Consider the following 22,854-nt stretch of genomic DNA (forward strand, 5'->3'; position numbering starts at 1 on the left):
GAGGAAACTTCCATTGCGATAAGATAATGGACCGACCGGAAATCAAACCCAGAACCCTTTAGCATGGCTTTGCTTTGTAGCAGCGGACTTATCACTAGGCTTAGGAAGGCCCACTTCAGGGATTATTACTCTAACTTTATTTCTGAAAAACTAAAATTATCGAAGAATTACAATAGGAATCGTCTTACAAGTTTTCCAAGAACACGACTAGGAATTTTACTAATAATATCTCCAAGCTTTGCCATTGGTAGAGATTCCTCTAAAAATTTCTTAATCATTTCTTCATGAGTTTCACCGACAGGAATTTTCCCAGTTGTTTGCTTTGAGAAGTTTGCTGATAACATCCTAGGAATTTCTTCCGGAATGCTTTCTTTGCTTATTCCAGGAAGTTGGCAGGGCTGTTGAGATAATTTTGTTTTATTACGTAGTCCCCCTGAATATTTTCCAAGCATTACTTCTCAGATTATACTGGGTAATTGTATCAGGCATTACTAAACAATATTCTTAAATGATACTGCAAGAATATATCCAGGCAATTATTTTGGATTTAACTAGAGATTTTATTTAAGAATTAAATGTTGGTGTCCTCCCTAGAGTACTCTCATAAGGTTCTTCAAAAGTTCCTAAGAAATTATTACAGAGTTTTTGGCCCTTTAAGGGTTCCTTCAGTGACTAATCCAAAATTTAACCAGAAGTACTACTTAACGATCAACGCTCCGTCATCGTAATCATCGTCATCATCGAAACTTGAAAAGCAGTTTTTCTGTTCAAAACTAAAAACTATTCGATGAAAATGTGTTTACTGTGTTTCGTTAGGGGAACAGAATACAGTGAACACATTTTCCTGTAAATTTTCTTGATTTTGAACGAAAAACTGCTTTTGAAAATTCCGAAATCAATGACGGATTCTGTCCCCTTAAATTAGTCTTCAAATTATTATAATATGATTTTCGTTAAGAGTTAAAGCAAAGTTAATCTAAAACTTGTCTCCTAGGTTTTTGCAAAAGTGATTGTTAGCGCAAGGGTCCAAAAAAATCGTGATTCTGACCGACGGAGAGATGGTAGTTTTTCGGAGTAGATTTTCAGTAAAAACACGTGTCTTACTAGACGAATTCAACAATACTGATATTTCAACCGGTAGCATGGGGTGTTTGAGAAGATGATGAGCAAAAGAACAATGAATTCAATTTATATAAGAGTTACGTAATATTTGTACTGTGGATGGATTGCTGATGACCGATAGCACCAACCTCGATGACTGGTGTTAGGCTGGTTCGTCATTTCGGTCGCAACATACGCCGCCCACCAAATTACTTGCAGGAATTTCCCTTCCATTTCGTCCAGGTACATATTCGTCGCTGTCCAATGGAAACCGTCGAATCTTTCTTATGTCACGGCGAAATATCCCACTTGCAGTTTTCACGGAAACGACTCTTACGAGTCCATCAGGGCCTGGGAATAGTTTTAAGACCCGGCCTATAGGCCATTGCTGAGGTCTATCGTCAGCTCCGACAAGCATCACAAAATCGCCTTCTTCGATATTACATGAAGCACTTTGCCATCGGCTTAAACGTTGAAGCGATGTTACGTACTCCTCTTGCCATCGTACTCTGAACTCTTGCACCATTCGTTGTACGTACTTCCACCTCGCAAGCGATCCTATGTGATGTTCAAGACGATTAATCTCCGGTAGAGCATTCAGCGGACGCCCAATCAGAAAATGGGCGGGCGTGAGTGGTTGAGGATCCTTTGGGTCGTCCGAAATAGCACATATCGGGCGTGAATTCATGCAAGCGGAGATTTGTGCAAGTAGAGTACTAAGTTCCTCAAATGTGTAGTTGTAGTTGTTACCAATCTTGTTGAGGAATCCCTTCACTACCTTTATTCCCGCTTCCCATAAACCTCCATGGTGAGGAGAACGGGCGGGAATGAATGACCACTGCACTCGCTTATCAGCCAGGTAATCGCACACGTCGGAGCTGTGTTCAGCAACATCAATTTGGCGGTACAATTGACGAAGTGTTTTTGCGGCAGAACGTAGATTGGTTGCGTTGTCCGAATACATTTTAGAGGGAAGTCCATATCTACTGACGAATCGGGAAAATGCCGCAAGAAATGAAGATGCACTAAGGTCAGACACTGCTTCGAGGTGCACGGCCTTTGTTCCGAAGCACACAAAAAGTGCTATGTATCCTTTGGACGGTACCGCACCGCGAGATCTCCGCCCCACAACGCTGACGGGGCCGGCATAGTCGACTCCAGTTACCGAAAAAGGTGGTGAAGGTTTCACCCGATCTGCAGGCAGTTGTCCCATTTGTTGCATTAAACGGACTGGTCTGGATCTGTTGCACAAGACACAATCGCGACATACTTTGCGCGCGGCACTACAGCCACGAAGAATCCAGAACCTCCTTCGAGAGAATGCCAAGAGCAACTGAGGCCCACAGTGAAGTTGTTCTTGATGTTGATCCAGCAGAATGAGTGAAGTCAAAATTGAGTGTCGTGGCAATAGTATTTGATGTCTATTATCGTAGCTAAGATCAGATTGCTCGAGACGGCCGCCCACCCTAACAAGTCCGTTTTCGTCCATGAAGGGACGAAGCTGATGTAATGAGCTACCTCGGTTGACTTCTTGATTTTTCTGCAGTCGGTCGATCTCGTTCGCAAAATGTTGTCTTTGTGTATGTTGTAGGTATTTGTTGAAAGCAAACTCGATTTCACTAGGCGAGAGCCGCTCACTATCCCGGAACTCACGGTGGCCAATACGAAGCATGCGAGCGGTAACACGTAGAAGAAGCTTGAAGTTCGGGTAGTAACGAACCATCATGTTATCCAAAAACTGATTTTCATATACAGTAAGAAACACTGATACCACGTTGCGCTGCTCTCTTTCAATTTGACGCCATGCACTGCCATCCAGATCGTCGCAAGGTGCGGTTATCATTTCCATTTCTGTTGGATTCCAATCTGGACCGAACCACCAGAGAGAGTTTTGTTGTAGCTGCTCAGGAAAGGTGCCTCGTGAGATCAAGTCCGCGGGATTCTCTTCAGTTCCTATGTGATGCCAGTTGATAGCAGGAATGTGAGTGGTGATTTCAGCCACCCGGTTTGCCACGAAGGTTTTCCACCTCGCTGCGCCTCCCGACAACCATGCCAATACAACTTTGGAGTCGGAATATGCTCGAATCTCGTAAAAAGTAGTCGTTGACAATGCTGCTTGAACATTTGCCATTAGGCGCGCTAGGATTACGGCAGCACATAACTCCAGTCGTGGTGTCGTTACTCTGCCGTTCCCAATTGGTGCTAATTTCGATTTGGCACAAAGGAGATGAGAAGACGTGTTTCCTTCATCGTCAATGGCGCGAACGTAGAGACAGGCCCCCATTGCCACCTCGGATGCATCGCAGTAGCCGTGCAGGTATAGTCGTGACCAATTGCGCATATCGATAATACGCCGAGGGATCTGAAATGTATTGAGAAGTGGGAAACTCTGGACCAAATCAAACCAATCTTTCGATAACTCACCGGGGGGAGTCGAGTCCCAGGCCACCTTCAGCTCCCACATTCGCTGCATCACAAGCTTGGCCTTAACAATGACTGGTGCAAGAAGGCCAAGAGGGTCGAATAGACTGGCAATTTGTGATAATATGCTGCGCTTTGTGGGCTGAAGGATCTCGTTTTGATGATAAGAGAAGAGGAAGACGTCACTGCACGGCTGCCACTGCATTCCGAGGGCCTTGACGGTACTGCTTCCTCCTTCTTCAATTGATATTTTTAGCTCCAAGTCTGAGTCTGGAACGCCGTCCAACACACCTGCACTGTTTGAGGCCCATTTTCTCAGGTGAAACCCACCAGCAGCAAAAATCTCCGTAAGCTGTTCCCTTAACGTTTTAGCTTCCTCCTCGGACGATGCTCCAATAAGAACATCATCAACGTAGATGCCTTTGATAGCCCTTTCAACTGCCATTGGATACCTTTCTCTATTGGACTCTAGTAATTCATGAACGCATTTAGTGGCCAAATACGATGCGCTCTTAGTTCCAAAAGTTACTGTATTCAGCCGATATTCTCTAACCGGCTCATCTACATTCCATCTCCACAGTATTCTCTGAAAATCCCGATCAACTTCATCCAACCAAATCATGCGGTACATTTGTTTTGCGTCTCCCACCAGAACGACTGCTGGGAAGCGAAATCTTATTAAAATGTTTATCAGCGAGTCCTGAACAACAGGGCCACACATGAGTGCGTCATTTAACGAGAGACCACTAGTCGTTTTTGCCGATGCATCAAATACAACCCGACATTTGGTGGTCGAGCTTGTTGCTTTAATAACGCAATGATGCGGTAAATAAACAGATTTGTATGCGGCACTCGTTTCCTCTATGAGGGACATATGACCGAGCTCAAGGTACTCGCGCATGAACGCATGGTACTCAGTTTTGAGGGGTGGATTACGATCGAGCTTTCGCTCAATGTGATGGAGTCTTCTCTCTGCCATTTTCCGTGACTCTCCCAATTGGCTGGGATCCACGAGAAAGGGGAGCCTGACGACAAACCTTCCAGAGTCATTCCGAAAGGTGTGATCGGTGAAATGTTGCTCACAGAGTTTTTCTTCGTCGGAAAGATGATTGGTGTTCGCGCTGTACTCTTCAAGCTCCCAAAACTTGCGAAGCTGGAGAGACAAATCGTCCTCGTAAGTGGTCAATAAGCATGTTGAGGGGTGAGTTCTGATCATCGGGCTTGAGTCGTGATAGCGGCCGGCGACTATCCAGCCTAGCTTGGTGTTCTGAAGTGTTGGTAAGCTATCGTCGGTGCTGAGAGTGACTTTACCAGGCTCCAGCAGTTGGAAAAATAATTCCGTACCCAGTAGAACATCGACCTGACCGGGGAGATGAAATAGTGGATCGGCTAAGTTTATTGAACCCGGGATCGGCCATTTGTCGATGTGAGCTGGTTTACAGGGCAGTGTTTTTGTGATTTTTTCAAGGACTAAACAGGGCACAGTTGCCCGGTAGTTTGTGCATCGTGATGAAATTACGATTTCCGCACATTTATCGGCGTGAGCAGGCGTTGATGAAATGCCTTCAAGTACCATGCTTGCTACATTCGTTTTGGTGCCAAGTTTGCGGCACAAACTGTCACTGATAAAGTTGACTTGAGATGCACTATCTAAGACGGCACGGCAAGCATGAGGCCGCCCGTAGTGGTCCAAGACATCGATGGCGACAGTCGCAAGAAGGACATTGGAAACATCGAGAGCTGAAGGTTCTTCTATGGCCGAAATCAAGGAATGCAGCGGTTTTCCTCCATTTGCGTGGGCCTCGTTGGATGCTGATGATGTGGAAAAGTGAAGCAATGTGTGATGAGGTGAGTTGCATTTGCGGCACATACCTGCTCTACAGCTTTCACCAGGATGGGATTTTAGACAATTTCCACAGAGTTTTAATCGGTTGACATGAGCAATTCGATCGTTGGGATTCATGTGCAGAAACCTTCCGCATTGGTACAACAAATGTGGTTTCGCACATAGTTCGCATGAAGGAATATGGGTGGCAACATATGATGTTGCACCTCGTGGTGGAAACTTTGGTGGTGGCCTAAACGGGGTGCTAGGTTTCGGTTTAATAGCTTGCACCGATTGCAGTGCGAAACTTCGAGATTCTATGAAGTTTAGAAAACTTTGCAGAGTGATATCAGCATCTCGCATTTCTGCAATTTTCTGGCACCACAGCTGTTTTGTTTCGGGATCAACTTTCTCACTGAGGATGAACAACAGCCATGTATCTCGATCCTCTCTTCCCATGGCTTTGAGAGCCCGAATGACTTCATCCGAAACGTCATGCAAGGTACGCAATCCTTGAGCCGAAGATGACGTCAAGGCGTGTTGCGTCAGAAACCGCTGAATATGTTTATTAGCAATTTCTCGTGGCTTATTGTACCGAGATTTTAGTTTATCCATTGCCGCTTGATAATTCGCGTCTTCTATCTTAAGATGCGAGATCAACGACGCGGCCTCGCCATCCAAATTTGTTTTTAGAAAGTACAATTTCTGACTGTCTTTCAACGATGTATTCTGATGCACCATACTATCAAACAAATCGCTAAACGATTGCCACTCAAGATAGTCGCCGTTGAAGACCGGCAGATTCATCTGAGGGAGCTTGAGGTCCGAGAGTGGAATTTGGTTAGCTTCGCGATTTGCAATGGCGGACGAGGTAGAAGCACTAGCAGCAGCCATGTTGGTGGACATCACACGAAGAAGTTCTGCTTGTTGGGCGGCGAGTTGTTGGATGATATCCTGAGAGGTTGATTGCTGTGTAGAAGCCGAAATGTCCCGGTTCTTGACTGCTTTCATGATCTTAAGTAACCGATTCTTCACCGAAATGTAATTTCCCTCAAAGATCTCCTGATGTTTCACAGCTTTATCATACGTTTCGTCATCAGAACATGCATCTATTATTCTGCGGTGCACGACACCGTAGCTAGACCACACTTCGCTTAGTGCATCAATCTCACTTTGCACATCAATTTCTTCGGCTTCTTCAGGCCTTAACTTTGTCACTACTCCAGAAATTCGCGTCAGCCGCGGTTCAAGCGACTTGCGCTCACGAAAAAGCTTTTCCATGTTTGCGGATTTCACGAACTTTGATAGAGTCAGTCACTATTTTTTGGTTCACACTGTCCTTTTGATCACTATTGTCTGGGTTGGCAGAAGCACTGGAGTTGACACTACTGCGACGAGGCCACCGTACGGACACTGATGATCACTTAGGACGCGATTCGCGGCGAATTTCTCGCTATCCGGCTACCGAAGGACCATATGTTAGCGCAAGGGTCCAAAAAAATCGTGATTCTGACCGACGGAGAGATGGTAGTTTTTCGGAGTAGATTTTCAGTAAAAACACGTGTCTTACTAGACGAATTCAACAATACTGATATTTCAACCGGTAGCATGGGGTGTTTGAGAAGATGATGAGCAAAAGAACAATGAATTCAATTTATATAAGAGTTACGTAATATTTGTACTGTGGATGGATTGCTGATGACCGATAGCACCAACCTCGATGACTGGTGTTAGGCTGGTTCGTCATTTCGGTCGCAACAGTGATTTCTGAATGTATTACTTCTTGAATTTACGAATTACTGCAAGAAGTTTCTGAAAAAAAATCCTCCATAAGAACTTGATTGAGTTCCTGTAAATTTTGTACACTAAATATTTCGAAACCTTTTATGAATGAAATAAAAATTGGGAAAAATATTTATTTTACATAAATTAGCAATATCTAGAAGAATTTCTTTATTTTTGATTGAAGAAATGGATCATTGAAGGTAGTTTTTGTCAATGCTCACCGCATCAAAACAACGGCGCCACTGAATATGAGATTTAACATTGTGACAGCATTGCTGTTCTGTCAAACACACAAGGCTACGGTGGCGCTATCTATGGAAAGCATAGAAAGCGGCCGTTTCGGTTATTTTAATGATCCATTCCAAGAAAAGCTCACGAGGAAATTGATGTTGCCATTTTGGAGAATTTCTCAAATAAATCGTAAGAATCCTCTGTAGTAATATCATTGATCTAGGAGTACTTAGATTCTTGAGTAGTTTTTAGTGTTAATTCCAAATGAATGTTCTAAAAACATGTCCAGAAGAATTTCTAGAAGAAATTCTAGATGAGAATTTTGGAGGTTTTCATGAATACCCCTCTGAAAAATCTTTCTAAGAAATCCTTGTAATCATTGTAGTATGAATCTCCTGAGAAATTCCAAAGGAAACATTGGTAGTATCCACCAAGAAATCAGGAGTACTACAAACAACTTTCTGGAGAAATTTATCTTGTTGTCCTTGAAGAAAAACTTCAAAAAATTCTTGAAATGATGTCTGGGAAAATTCTGGAATTATTGTAACAAGTGAGGTGGATATCGTTCATAGTTCAAAGCTCCATAGCAAAAATAATGCAGAGGCTATGTATAATGATCGTTTTTGCGTAAAATTCGTGAACGAACTTTTGAGGTCGCTTTTTCCTAGCATTTCATCCAAGGAATTTTTCTGCAATTCTTACAAACATTCCTCGACTAGTTACTCAAGTAAAATCTCCTTTGATTATTCAAAAGTTCACTTGAACTTTCATATCAGTTAATACTATCCATATTATCATATTATATTATCTCCGAAGGAATCTCTAGAGAAATTGCTGGTTGATGTCTGTTCTAAATGCCAGTAAGTCCTAGAGAATTCGATAGAAGAATCACTGGACAAATTCCTAGAGGACTTAGGATTTTAATAAAAAAATATGATGGAATCCTTGGAAGAATTCGTGATGGAATTGCTGTGGTAATCCATAGAAAAAACTCTAATTTGAATTATTGAAGGTATCAACAACAAAAATGTTGGAAAAATATCTAGGAATCCCATAAAAATACTAATTGAACTCCTTAAGAAAAGTCTCAAACATATTCTTAGAAAAAATTTTGGCCAGATTCTATGGAAAATCAAACTCTTATCGTATGATTACTGTTACTTTTTGTTTCCTTGGTCACTTTTTGGATCCTGTTTAATCTCTTTTTCAGGCAAAAGGTCTCTTAAGTTCCCATTTGCAAGACACACAGTCATTAACAGCCCTGAAATTCATAATTGTACAAATAATTACCACAGCAGCTAGTTAACCCACGCTTACATTCTTCTTCTTCGCAGATTGGGCCGATTCATAGCTAACAACCCGTGGCGCACGATCATTGCCTGTTGGTTGATCGTCGCCTTCTGTAGTTTGGGATTCTTGCGATTCCACCAGGAGAAAAGCCCCATGAAGCTGTGGGTGCCGCAAAACTCAAAATTCCTGCACGATACCAACTGGGTGATCGACAACTTCAAGGAGGGCAATCGTATCGAAACGGTCATGTTGACCGCACCGGATGTACTTACGCCGGAAGTATTACAAAAGGTAGTTATTCCGTTGGGATTTGAGAATGGATTCTTATCTTATTTTCTGTATCTTACAGCTTGCCGAGATCACGGAAGAAATTGTGAGCTTGACTGTAATCAATAGTCATGGTAAAATGGTTGACTGGAATGAAGTCTGCTTCAAGTGAGGATCATCAAAATCATAACGCTATTAGAACATTTCAAATATTGTTATTCGTTCTTCCAGAGTTCCACTGATAGCTGAATACACCGCGAATGAACGCACAAAACGGGAAGACTCTCAATCTCTAGCAACTACAAAACGTCCGAAGAAGCAAAAGCCTTTCTTCAACCCCAGCGTTGATCTACCGAGCTTCATGTACTGTCCACTGATCAACAGACTTCCAGTTGGTTGCCTGGAACGTAGCATCCTAGAACTTTGGAAGTTCGACCGGGAAGCCATTTCTAACCTCACCAAAGAGCAGATAGTCGATAAACTGAACAGCACCAAGATCAGTCCCGTCACGGGGCACACGATCGACTTCTCCGAACTGCTCGGCGGAGTACAGCGCGACTGGACGGGGCGGATTGTCTCGGCGACGGCCCTGTACTCGAACTGGATGATACACGTCAACTACTCCGAAGTCGACTCCGATGTCAGTGGGAATGCTGCCGGAACGGAAGATTGGGTTACGGAGGAGGCAATGCTATGGGAGGGCAAGTTTTTGGAAAAACTTGGAGAAATGGGTGAGAACTATACCGATGATGAGACGAAGATGTTCTACGCCGCGGGGCGTAGCTACGGAGATATCAGTGCCGATTCGATGTTCAAGGACATTGATAAGCTGGTGTTCGGAGGAGTGGTTATGTTCATCTACATGCAGTTGGTGCTATCAAAGTTCAGCTGGACTGAATTCAGGGTAAGAAGTTCAAATGGTTTTAGTTAACCTTATTTCTCACGGGAATTTGCTATTTGGCATGAAGAGTTTTTTTTCTATCTTTATTAACGAGATTTTTAGCCCTGGGCTGATTCATCTCGGGACCAACGGCTTTACCTTCACTTCCGAAGGAAGTCATCAGTGCAATTTTCAGAGACTATGTCGGGGATGGGATTCGATCCCAGGTCCTCGGCGTGAGAGGCGTGTTTTCTAACCACTACACCAGGTCCGTCCCCTGAAGGGTATTGGGCAGAATAGTCTTTTTTACTTAAACGTCTATTTATTAGGCTCATGCAACGTGTCAAGCATTACGGAGCATTTGACCGCAATTAGAGATAACAAATGTTTCAGGGCTGGGTAGGATAATGAGGTAATCCCGTTGACAACGGCGTTGTTAGTTATGATGTATTGACATTGCTACTGGCTGTGATGTATTGACTTTGACTGGACTTTGTAATGATACAAAAATACTGATTTAGAGCGGACACAAGATGAACACTTCCTCGCTCACAAAAAAATCGCGGGATTTCCCGGGATCTGAAAAACTCCGGATCTCGGAATGTTTTTCGATATTCCTGGGAATTCCAGAAATATCATTGTAAACATTATTAGAATGCACAAGTTTTACAGTTTAAAATGATATTGTAAGGCCTGTACTGTTCCCGTTTTTTTTTTTTACAAAAACAGTGCTTTGGAATCACACAAGTATTTATGCATTCTTTGGTAGTCGATTCGACATTCGTTTGTGTTAGTTGAGGAATGGGAAGATGTTTGGTTGGATAGTGTTTTAATAGGCTTGCAGGGATCTTCACAATCTCTCGCATGTATCTCGAAATGTTGGGTACTGTTCTTGTAAAAGTAGTAATCATAAGATGAATGAACTACCTACCAGAAGTTTTTCTCAACATATCAGTCTAAACTAGGTGTGATGGATTTCATTTAAATCAAACCTACATGAGTCAACATTGAAGAAATCAACTTATCAAATTATAGATCAAACATACCTCAGAAATTTGTTTGCGGGAGCACATAAGTAAGCTTGTTCGATAGTATGGTTACATGAGTTCATATCGAGTTGAGGAATATCGATTCATTGATTTTTTTTTTGTATTTTCATACAGTATTTTCCGTGCTCTTCGTGGAAATGGGATCATGGAATAAAAAAAAAGATTATACGCGAGCAGGATAGAGGAATAATCTTAAACTCCTATAGCGAAATTGTCATGCAAGTATTTCAATTATTGTGTACATGCAAAGTCGCGTAATAGAACAATGATACTGTTTGAACTTGTTTATCGAATAAAACGTTTAAATAAAAAAAAAGTTCGGGAACTAGCATTTTTGATAAAAAAACATATTGTTTTTTTCTAAACAAAACGTCTATGAATATCGGAGAAGGGGAGCTGGTCAGCCGTACGACGCAACTTAAACGTGTTGCTCTCACAAGAGCGCCGAACCAAAGATGGTTAAAAGGAAAAAGATGATCGACTCTTTATTTTGCCATGCATTTTGCCGACGACACGCTATTCAAGTAACGCTACTGCCATCTGTTGAGTAAAAAGCGCGTAAACATTATTTTGGACTAAATTAAAATCATCGTGCAATTACAAAACGATGATGAATCAAAACAAACACGCTTCAAAAAATTTACACAGGAATGAGTACAACTCACATCAAATCAGGCTCTTCTGGACCAACACAAAATTGGTGGAATTTTTACACATACTAAAAAAATATTCCTGTGCTGTTTTTTTTTTCTTCTTCTTCGGGTGTTTTTCTTTCGGCACGTACGGTATCTTTTTCGCTCAAGATACTCCAGCGTTTTCTAGGCGTAATGGGAGAGTCCGGCCAGAAGACGTATACGTATACTTCCCATAGGCTAATATTTTCAAAGCTGAACGATCACTTCGACATCTGGTGGCTAGTAGGAGAACCGTCATAAAAGAGGTTGGGTTGAGAACGCACCGTGTGCAGCATAGGAAGGAGCACACATATTACACTTTTTCTCGAAATAGTTATGTTGTAGATGATCAGAGAGCATTGAAAAACATGATAAACTTTTTTTCCTTCCTAAATGTACAGATCCGGTCAGTGCTCATGTACGATTTGTTGGATAAAATTGGAAAATTGGTGTTTGGCAACATAGGTTATAAACATCCGGATTCTTTGCTTGTGGCTAAATTTGTTGTGAAATCATGCGTATCGCAAGAATAAAGGGTCAAAATGATTATGCCAATGGAAAATAGTTTAATAATTAATTGATTATGAGCTAATTTTTGGGTCGCAAAATTGAATTTTGGACGTAAACAAACATTTTCAATGACATTTCTCTCCTTCTTACCTAGCGACCTCTATGCTGGTGTCGCATTAAATTTGCCTATTCGCATGATGCACCTTTAAGGACATATAGGAAGGAATCCCTGTCATGGCAGTGATAATGGCTTCCTCACATATAAAAACACATTTCTGGAAGTCCACATTATTTCTCAAAATATTTCACTTACCTACACTAAGTTCACTCCCAAATTGCTAACGAGACATCAGAACACTATTGCCTCACGATTTCCGTAGTTTTAACACTAGTAGCTGGTGGAAATTTCATGAACCGTGCTAATTTCCAACGCGGACGTTTAACTTTGGTACAATTGTTTACACTTATCCGCCAGCGAACGAAGAACACTTTTCGCCGAATTTTACCACTTTCACTAAACGTAGAACCTTCAACACAGTTTACTTTCACTACTTGTTAATTGAAGAACAATTACTGGTGGATTTCTGATGAAAACAACTTAAAATTTCACCAAACCGTGCTAAAAACAATCACTTGATCACAGCATTTCGCTTTTTTTATTTTTCTAATTTTACGCCGGCTGCTCGCTTGCAGGGCTGTCAGATACGTTGATGGTTACGTACGACATCAACCAATCTTATTTAGTCGAAGGGGAAAATACTCAAATTGAGGTAGCGATTACTGGCAACAACATCTTATCAATTATAATTTCACTATCACCAACAAATAGGAGAATATTTTTTGTGTACCACTACTTTTATACAGTTATTAGTGGATTCAAAGGAGTTTCACCTGGCAAAGGAATTTCCTCAAGGCACTCCTCCTGGTACACCAGTTTATTGATGGACAGACCGCTAGTGTTGAACCACAGCTTTAAAATCTCTCTGTCCGATAAGGCAACGCTTTATTCTTCTTCTTCTTTTACGTCATTATCTTCACCAGACAGCCGCTACCGGCCTACCGCTTCACGCTCAGGGATGTCAGGATCGCGTAAACTGTGGTCTGCCGAGAATTTTTTTCCACGATGACCATGCGTTTCGTAAAACCATACAACACGCTCACGGAGTGCTTGCTGTTTCGACGCCATCTTCGATTGAATTGTTAGCACCCGAGCGAAAAGGAACATGCGATCCATTTTTAGGAAGTCCAGCAATTCTCTTTGAGAGAAAAAATACGCTCTTTACTTTAAGGTAAAGATGCATCGAAGCCAATGCTCAAATTTTCAAGAGCACAAATCTAGAGAACCAGACAGTGGATTGAGCTGAAAACCGAATCGATTGGTCACACGCTAATGATGACCAATCGATCAGGTTTTCAGCTTGAGCGACTGTTTAGTTCACTGGATTTATGCTTTTGAAAATTTGAGGTTTCGCTTCAATGCATCTTCACCTTAATTACAGAAATGTATTGAAATTATTTTTATTTTTTACTGAACACCTGTTAATCTCGGCAAAGTTCTTTTTTTCGAGCGACAGGGCTCATATTTTGCAATAAAATCATGCTCCGTCAATTGCACCTTACGGCCGACTTTCAGATAATTGAGTCGATAAAAAACCCTGATTCCATCATGGAGGTAACCAATAAGTTCTGTACTCCAACTATTGAAAATGTTTTTGTTGAATCATAAATAGAAAAAGAGTAATCATACCACAATGGGTTCGAACAGCGCCCTAAAAAGGGCACTGCAAAACGCATGAGCGTAAAGAGAGCCTATAGCTCATTACCTCAGCGGGTTAAGAATAACAGAATGTCCTGAAGACTCAGGCTTCTGAATTCAGTTTCACCTAATAAGTGTTTACCAAGTAATTGGAATCGCATTTGCGCAAAACTGGACAGTTACATATCAGGTGATACGAAGTTCCATAATCAGAGTCACAACTATCGCACACAAATGAATCAGCACGCTGAATATAGCCAATTCTGCTTTGACAGATTTGTTAAATACTTCGCCACCCTTGGAGATGGCTCAGTAATGTACAATTTTGTTTGACGACACGACTCCAAACTATTCCAATATTGGCTGTGCTGAGTTGCCGCCCAAGAATTTATCTGAAGCTTCACCCAGCGCTTCGAAATTGGAATAGCTGGCTCAGGGCCAATGAAGTCATGCGATGCTCCATCGCGAGCTAGCTCATCGGCCAATTCATTTCCAGCGATGGAAGAATGGCCAGGTACCCATACAAGGTTTACAGAGTTAACTGAATTCAGTTCCTCAATTTGAGTTCGACATGCGATAACAAGCTTCGACCTTGAGTTGGCCGAAGCAAGAGCTTTTATAACAGCCTGACTATCTGAACAGAAGTATATGACTTTACCTATTACGCGCTGTTGAAGTGCTGATTGCACTCCACACATAAGAGCAAATATTTCCGCCTGAAAAACGGTGCAGTTTCTACCAAGTGAGTAAAACTGATTCAGCCTTAGCTCACGAGAATATACTCCTGCACCAGCTCTACCTTCAAGAAGGGAGCCACCAGTGTAACATACTATATTGTTTGATATACTTCTTTCCAAATAGCCCGACGTCTACTCTTCTCGTGACGGGAATTGTGTGGTAAATGTCCTGTAAGGAAAGTGACAAGCAATAATGAGATCACTTGGAGCAAGGACAATTTTGTCCCAATTCACCAAAAGTGGGAACAACGAAGTGTGTGTAGATCTACGATTCACTGTATTTTTCTCGAGTAGATCCAGTACCCATAAACGGTAAGAGCAAGAAAGTGCTTCTTGTTTAAGATGTATGTGTAGTGGCGCAACGTCGAAAAGGGCCTCGAGCGCTGCTGTGGGAGTTGTAGAGAACGCACCAGACATCGCCATCAAGCACATCCTTTGGAGATGGCCCAATTTTGATTGGATTGTTCTCACTTCGCCCTTTTACCACCACACGAGACATCCATATGCCAAGATTGGTCGAACAACTGTTGTGTAAATCCATTTGATATACTTAGGTTTGAGGCCCCAAGTTTTACCAAAGTTTGCCGGCATTGACCGAAGGCCATGCAAGCTTTTTTGACTCTGGAATCAATGTGAGGTGTCCATGAAAGTTTGGAATCTAGAACGACTCCGTCATACTTTACCTGATCAGTTACATTAATCTCAGTGCCAAAAATACGTAAAGGTCGAATTCCATCGCGGTTTCGTCTTTCCGTAAAAAGAACAATAGATGTTTTATTCAGGTTAGCCCGTATAGGCCTGAGTACCGCTTAGAGAATTCTTAACGGATGCAAATGAATTTTTGTTAGTTCATTGGCCACATATCTAGTTTCTAGAAGTGGCCATAGGAACTCGGAAATATTCCTGTGGCCGGAGTTATTCTGGTAGGTTACTGGGTCAAGTCGGGTAAAAAAGAACTATTTTTTGGGACATGCCAAGTTACCTCTATTTATTTGCAATGACAGTCATTTTAATTTGCATAAGTCATTAAGATCTGATATTCAACATTATAAATGAAGAGTTTTGCACCGTTTAAAATACACCGTATGTGGACATTCGGACGTAATGTCCGGAAGAACCGGCTATAGAATTGAAATTGACTTGAAATTTGCCTACCTCCAGGGGCACAAACGCACAGTGCCCTTCTTACCCGACCTGACCCAGTGGTCCACCCGAATAACTCCGATCAAAGGGATATTTCCGCGTTCTCCTGTCCATTTATAGAAACTAGATATGTGGGCCAGTACACTGACAAAAAATCATTTGAATCCATTAAAAATTCGCTGAGCGATGAAGGTATTAGAATTTTTGTTTTCACTCAGGCCTATACGGGTTAACCGAAAGGCCATATTGGCGACACCGACCCTCGACTACCTGAAGAGCACATTGCATCAGGTCGAATAGGGTGCTTATGCACATACCAACTATCAAAGCTAGATAGTCGTCGGCAAATCCATAAGTTGGAAAACCGCTATTATTGAGTTGCCTTAATAGCGTATCTGCTACGAGATTCCATAAAAGTGGTGACAAGACTCCCCCTTGGGGGCATCTGCAAACACTCAATTTTCGAATCGCTGCTTGACGCAATGTCGAGAAGAGATGTCGGTTTTTGAGCATTTGATGAATCCAATTGGTAATCATTGCAGGTAGCCCATGGTTTTGTGCGGCTTCCAATATGGCATCGAAAGACACGTTATCAAAAGCACCCTCAATATCCAAAAAAACACCCAAGCAGGATTGCTTCTGAGCGAATGCTTTCTCAATATCGTATACAACTTTGTGTAAATGAGTCACAGTGGACTTTCCAGATTGGCAAGCATGTTGATTCACATGAAGAGGCATGTTTGCCAAATAAACATTACGGATGTGCTGATCAATAATGCGTTCCAGACATTTCAGAAGAAAAGAGGTCAGACTGATTGGTCTAAAACTCTTCGCTTCTTCATACGACGCACGTCCTTTTTTCGGAATAAACTTTACAGTAATATAACGCCAGGATCTGGGAATATACCCGGTAGTAAAACTGCTTACAAGTAGCTTTTTCAAAACATGTTTGATAAACTCAAATCCCTTTTAAAGCAGAACAGGATAAATCCCATCCGCTCCTGGAGATTTGAAAGGAGCAAAACTATTAAGTGCCCATTGAATCGATTCAGTAGCTACGATACTGCGAGCCGAGGCCAGAGACTATAGATGGTACATGAAAAGGCATTTGGTGTATTGAATAAACATTCTAAAACTTCGTCATCGGAAGAAGTAAAGTCACCATTAGGTAAGCGAATTTCGTTCACTTGGAAATCCTTAGATTTTGCAAGGATTTTGTTCAGCCGACTGACTTCACTCAAACTGGAAACTTTTGTACAAAGGTTTTTCCAGTCGGATCGTTCTGCAGAACGAATAGCCTTCTTGTAAGTCTTGCGAGCCAACTTGAACCACTCTGATCCAGCTGAACGGCGTCTGTTCCAACTTCTTCTACATTGTTTCCTGAGTCTAGGCAGATCGGAATTCCACCATGTGGTCCCTTATGTAGTCTTCACAGACATGCGCAGAGGACATGCTTCTTCAAAAGCTTCCATAATTAGGAATGTTGTAGTATCAACGGCATCATCCAAATCACTTGGATTTTCAATGGACGGAGAATATCCATGAAATTTGGTCGCAACCAATTCAGTGTAGAGTTCCCAGTTTGTTGACCGTCGATTCCTAAAACGCTAAGTCGCAAAGTGATTCCTCATCTGATACATGCCAATTAGTCAACTCGTGACATTCTATTCGAGCAGAGCGTTATGTCTAACACTTCTTCTCTATTAGATACCATGAAGGTTGGGCGATTGCCTATGTTAAGTAATCCAAGATCTGTACTACCTAAGTATTCCATCAGACTGGACCCAAGCAACACAGATGTTATAATTGAGTATTATTAACATACTAGTGGTCCCGGCAAACTTTGTCTTGCCATCAAGTAGGCTGTTGAAAAACGCTGTGGATCGTCTCATACGAAAAGACAGTTCCGTTCAAGCATGTTTTTCCGACTTTCTCGGTGAACATCCTGGGATTTTTATACACACAAACACGTCGGAACCCTTGACGAACAAAACGGAGAAATAATCATTCAAATCCGTTGACCCGTTCGTAAGTCATTTCGTGACATACAAACACCATTCCATTTTTATTTATATAGAAGATAGATAGATAGATATAAGACCCGATCAGGTTATATATTAGTAATAATGCTCAAATATAACATCTGTGCTGCTCAGGAGCCTCTCAAATTGATATCTGAGCTGCCCCAGATGATGTGATAAGCATTGGCGTCATTGCCCACAATCAGCGGAAGGCCTTTTGTTACGCAGTGTGCGACAACTTGTTTGAAGTCATCCGTTGGGGATGGTTCATCATGTGGTAAATATACCGAACAATAGACGTATTTCCTGTTGAGGTCACCAACAGAAACATCGATTGTGACAGCACATACATCTCTGGTAGTTAGCTCGGAAATGAGTGTAGCAACGATTGCTTCATTAACGAGCACGCATGCGCGGGGCATGGAGCGCGAATTTGCCATTTCAAGTTTGCTGAAAGTAGCAAAAACTGGTTCCACAAGGTTACCTAGATAGAAGTTCCCTCTACGAAAGTAGGGTTCTTGAACTAGCGCCACTTGGGCTGCACCATTTTGCATGAGTCTGCAAAGATTGATCGTTGCTGTTCTTTTATGCTGAAGATTGATCTGAGCTAACCTAACCGTAGCCACTACCCAAACTAGGCAGGATTAAGCTTTTTGCAATCTCAGCACGAAAAAGACCAGCAACGAAAAAACCAGATCGGTATCTATTTAAAGTCGCCAAAGGCGAAAGAGCACAGAATACACTGTGTAAAACGCATAATGCGAATCCATATAGGTGATAATTTAAATTAAATGTCAACATATTCATAATCCCACCCTTATTAAGCCTCAGGATAGAGACTGAAGAAGGGCAGCCGATTATCTCGGAGAAACACAAGGTCACCTGCACCATTGCTCCGGGTAGCACAGGAAGGACTCAATACTGTGGAGGGCGCCCTGGTACCCCACAGGCTCCGTTTGCGGTTAGGTTTGATTTAGACCCCCCTAACCATTCATTCTTAGGCACGGTACGCATCACACCATAAATTAGGGGTCACCTGTGAGGTGGACTTTTACCACCGGAACAGGCAGTCCGTAGTGTTAATTCTTAGCCAGTTGAAACAACCGCTACCGACACTACGCGGCTATCTAGGCTGCTCGGGAAAAGGAGGTTAATATTGATGATTAACTCCTGACGTGCCCAAGCAGCCGGAAAAAAAAGATTGTCCTTGAAGATTTCCAACCAATCTTAATGCGTCCGGTGGCATTCAACTTCCTATTAGTTCTAGTTTCTAGGAAAATTGCAAACATCTATCTAACTTTACACCACACAAAAATACAAGCGACAGAAAAAATGACATTTGGACATGACCTCAGAAAATCCGGAACATCTCCGGTGTCCAGTGGCCAATATGCATGGCCAAGTAAGTTCCTAAAACTGGACCAAATTTGCCGTCGACTGCTTCCAGATGCATCCAATTTCATCCATTTTTCATAAAGTTATAAGCATTTGAATTTGGGCAAAATTTTGCCTATCTCAATCATTTTGCCTATCCCCTGTAGTTTTCACATTCCAGCTTGTCGCGCTCTTTTGTTAGATGGGGCATTTGACCCTTTGCTTCCACTCCTCAGGCAGCTGTTCTGTTTCCAAGATTCTGTCAATCAGGCGGTGCAGACAGGAAACCAACCTCTCCGGTCCCATTTTGATGGGATCAGCTCCAATACCATCTTTACCAGCTGCCTTGTTCTTCTTGAGCTGGTTGCTGGGGTCCTTCAATGTGGGAACAAATTGGTTCCCTTCATCCGTCGTGCTGACGTAGTCATTTCCTCCGCTGTTGTGATCCTCAGCGCCTGTGTTCTCTGTGCCATTCAGCTGTCTATCGTAGTCATGCATTCCACCTTTCGATTACCTCGCGTCGATCCGTCAAGATGCTCCCCTCCTTATCCCTACACATTTCGGCTTCGAAGCGACACGAAGCCTTTCCGGAATGCGTTGAACTTCGCGTTTCTTGTGATCGATGCAGCTGCTTCATTTCTTCACGTTCCGCTTCTTCCAGGCGGCGCTTTTTGTCCCGGAATAGGCGGGTTTGTTGCTTTCGCTTCCTTTTATATCGCTCCACGTTTTGTCGTGTTCCTTGCTGCAGCATTGCAGCCCGCACTGCATCCTTCTCCTCCAAAACCTACCTGCATTCTTCGTCAAGGGGTCATCCAAAAATGACGTCCATCATTTAGGGGAGGGGGGGGGGGTCTATGAAAGTGTGACAGTGCGTGTATTAGGTATTGGAAAAAGCGTGACACAGGGGGGAGGGGGGGTCTAGGAATCCCGAAAAACGATGGACGTCATATTTGAACCGTCCCCAAGCCAATCGTTACATGTTCTCTTTTTGACGTACCCGACGATGGCTGCTTTTGTTGTACGCCAGCAGTCCTTCGTCAAGCACGCTCTCTTCCGGCAACGCTACCTCGAGATGCTGCGCGTATTAGGTGGCGACGTTCGGTTGTGTAAGTCGCGCTAGTTGTATTGCGGGCGTCGATCAAAACGTGGTCGATTTGTGATTCCGTCTGCTGTGGTGATTTCCAGGTGTACCGATACGGGAGGCTCTACTGAACGCAGGTGCTACGAATAACCATGTTTTTGAAGGCATCTCGATGAAACAATCTCATACCAAATAACCATTAGAGACTGAATATTACGTCAAATGTCCTTCATGTCAAAATCCTTTATACCAAATATCCCAGACCAATGTCTCATGTAATTTTTTTTTTTAATTTCCAGATAATACTAGGATCCGTTGGCCTGCTCAGTGTTGGGATGGGTTTCATAGCTGGCAGTGGCATTGTTTCGATTCTAGGCGTCTCGTACGGTCCCGTGCACACGTGTCTACCGTTTCTGCTGATGGGACTGGGAGTAGACGATATGTTCGTTATGATGGCTTGCTATCGTAAGATTCACGAAACTCACGCAAATCTACCGTTGCCCGAACGGATGGGTCTCATGTTGAAGCACGCTGGGGCATCTATCACGGTGACGTCCCTCACCGATATCGTAGCATTCGCCGTTGGTTCGATTACCGTGCTGCCTTCGCTGCAATCGTTCTGCATCTACGCAGCATTCGGTGTGCTGATGATGTTCTTTTTCGTCATCACGTTCTACGTCGCTATATTCACCCTTGACGAGCGTAGAATTGCCGCCCGTAGAAATTCATTCGTTCCATGGAAGATCCATGACGAGAAATCAACGCAGTTATGGTGCCAGTATAACCTTATGCATCGCTTCATCGAATTTATTTATTCAAACATTATTCTTACGAACATTGGAAAAACGCTCATCATTTTTGCAGTCATCTGCATGACAGGTCTGAACATTCAAAGTTTGATGAAACTTCGTCAAAAGTTCGACCCGAACTGGTTCATCCCGGAGGAAACTTACTATAACCAATTTATAGTAAAAAATCGCGAACATTACCCTAATAATGGGTACGAAGCAATGCTACTTTTCGGCAACTACAACTACACCGCAGAGTTAAAGGAATTACTCACGATAACTCATAAGCTGGAGAACAGAACTGATATACTGCATAGCGTGGACTCTTGGCTTGAACCCTTCCAAGACTTTGTGTACTCTAACTATGATCAAGGTAAAACACATTTATTCTATCTCAAATCGTAATCTAACAAATCCTTTTGTTCACAGATATCGGTGAAGTCGTGCTGAGTGAATCAGATTTCCGCAAATACCTATCGAAGTTCCTATTCAGTCACGAGGGAGGCCGATATCAAATGAACTTCAAGTTCGCATCCAAGCTGCAGTGTGGAGAACCGGCGCCGAACATTACCGTCACTACGATCGACTTCAAATTCCGCCCGTTCAGTGAACGAGAAGAATACATCCCCGCCAAGTACACAGTCGAAGTTCTGCTCGCCGAGAGCAACTTTACAACGGGAGAACCGTTCAATACGCTCTGGGCGAAGATCTTCGGTAACTGGGTCACCGACGAAATCATCGATACGGAGATCTACAGAAACATCGCCTTGGCCATGGTCGGTGTAATGTTCTGCTCGGCTGTGCTGATCGTCAATCCACAGATTTGTTTCTGGATTTTCATATGTGTCCTTCTGACGCTGGTCAACGTAGGTGGATTTATGCAACGGTGGGGTCTGACCCTGGACATATGCTCTTGTATTGCGCTTCAGCTAGCAGTTGGTCTCTGCGTAGACTATGCGGCCCATATCGGTCACACGTTCCTAACCATTAGTCATGGCAATCGCAACCGTCGGTCGCTGGAAACCGTTCTTCACATAGGCGCCGCCGTACTTTACGGGGGAGGATCAACCATTCTATCGCTCAGTGTTCTCTCTGGATCTCAGGCGTACACCTATCGCACCTTCTTCAAGATATTCCTTCTAGTTATTTTGCTTGGCCTGTTCCACGGACTTGTCCTACTACCAGTCATCCTTAGCCTCGTGGGACCTCCCCCCTACAGTGGCTTTATAGACGACCCGAACAAGCTTCCCGATGATATCGAAAAAGAAATGCAACCTATCGCGATCAACCAGAAGCGGCACAATGGTCAACTTGCTCACAGTGAGGAAGAGAAGCAACCGATGAGGACAGAACCCGTACTTTGAATGAAACAAGCACTGGAAGCGTTCCATGACTTATCTCGCTAATCCCCCGGAAAGCAACGAGTGGATTGCAACTGTTAACAATCAATTTGAAACAAACATACACAATTAGATGCACAAAAAGTAAGTCTTTTTCTGCTGTTTTACACTCAAGCAACCATATTTGAATGATCTTGCAACAAGAGCTGTTTTTTATATAGGCCACGTGATGCCATTGTGATTTTAAGTTTGCTAATGTTAACTACAAAGTATTTTTGGACAAAGTCATTACATGTGTAAGTGAAAAAAGGAAGGCGGATAGATGAAAAAAAAGCAATTGGATTGTACTAAAGTGCGCACTGTTCGAAATTGTTGATCGATCCGAAATATTCCTTTCTCAAGTCTTTAGGTACTGTAATATCTGGTGGGAGATTGGGTTCTACACGGTAATTGATTACTTTTTTGACTGAGACTTGTGATACGGTGAAACGATAGAATAAAACGCGCGTTTGATCTGGTGTGCAGTCAGTAGATTAACAAACTGATAGTTTATTCAAATCAAACGATCTCCACTGCTGTAC

At 42.7% G+C, this 22,854-nt stretch overlaps 1 protein-coding gene across 3 annotated transcripts in view; it reads left to right on the forward strand.

Annotated features, from left to right (window-relative positions):
* Window positions 1-22,625, forward strand: part of LOC5578798 (patched domain-containing protein 3) — an 89,165-nt gene extending 66,540 nt beyond the window's left edge. For all 3 annotated transcript variants that reach the window (XM_021855100.1, XM_021855101.1, XM_021855102.1), the window contains exons 4-8: window positions 8,698-8,944; window positions 9,003-9,088; window positions 9,152-9,824; window positions 20,445-21,306; window positions 21,363-22,625. In XM_021855100.1, the coding sequence (XP_021710792.1) occupies window positions 8,698-8,944; window positions 9,003-9,088; window positions 9,152-9,824; window positions 20,445-21,306; window positions 21,363-22,297 (2,803 nt within the window). In that variant the 3' untranslated portion in view covers window positions 22,298-22,625. The remainder of the gene's footprint in view (window positions 1-8,697; window positions 8,945-9,002; window positions 9,089-9,151; window positions 9,825-20,444; window positions 21,307-21,362) is intronic.
* The last annotated feature ends 229 nt before the right edge of the window (window positions 22,626-22,854 follow it).

This window comes from Aedes aegypti, chromosome 3 (genome assembly GCF_002204515.2).
Source record: "Aedes aegypti strain LVP_AGWG chromosome 3, AaegL5.0 Primary Assembly, whole genome shotgun sequence".
Taxonomy (NCBI): domain Eukaryota; kingdom Metazoa; phylum Arthropoda; class Insecta; order Diptera; family Culicidae; genus Aedes; species Aedes aegypti.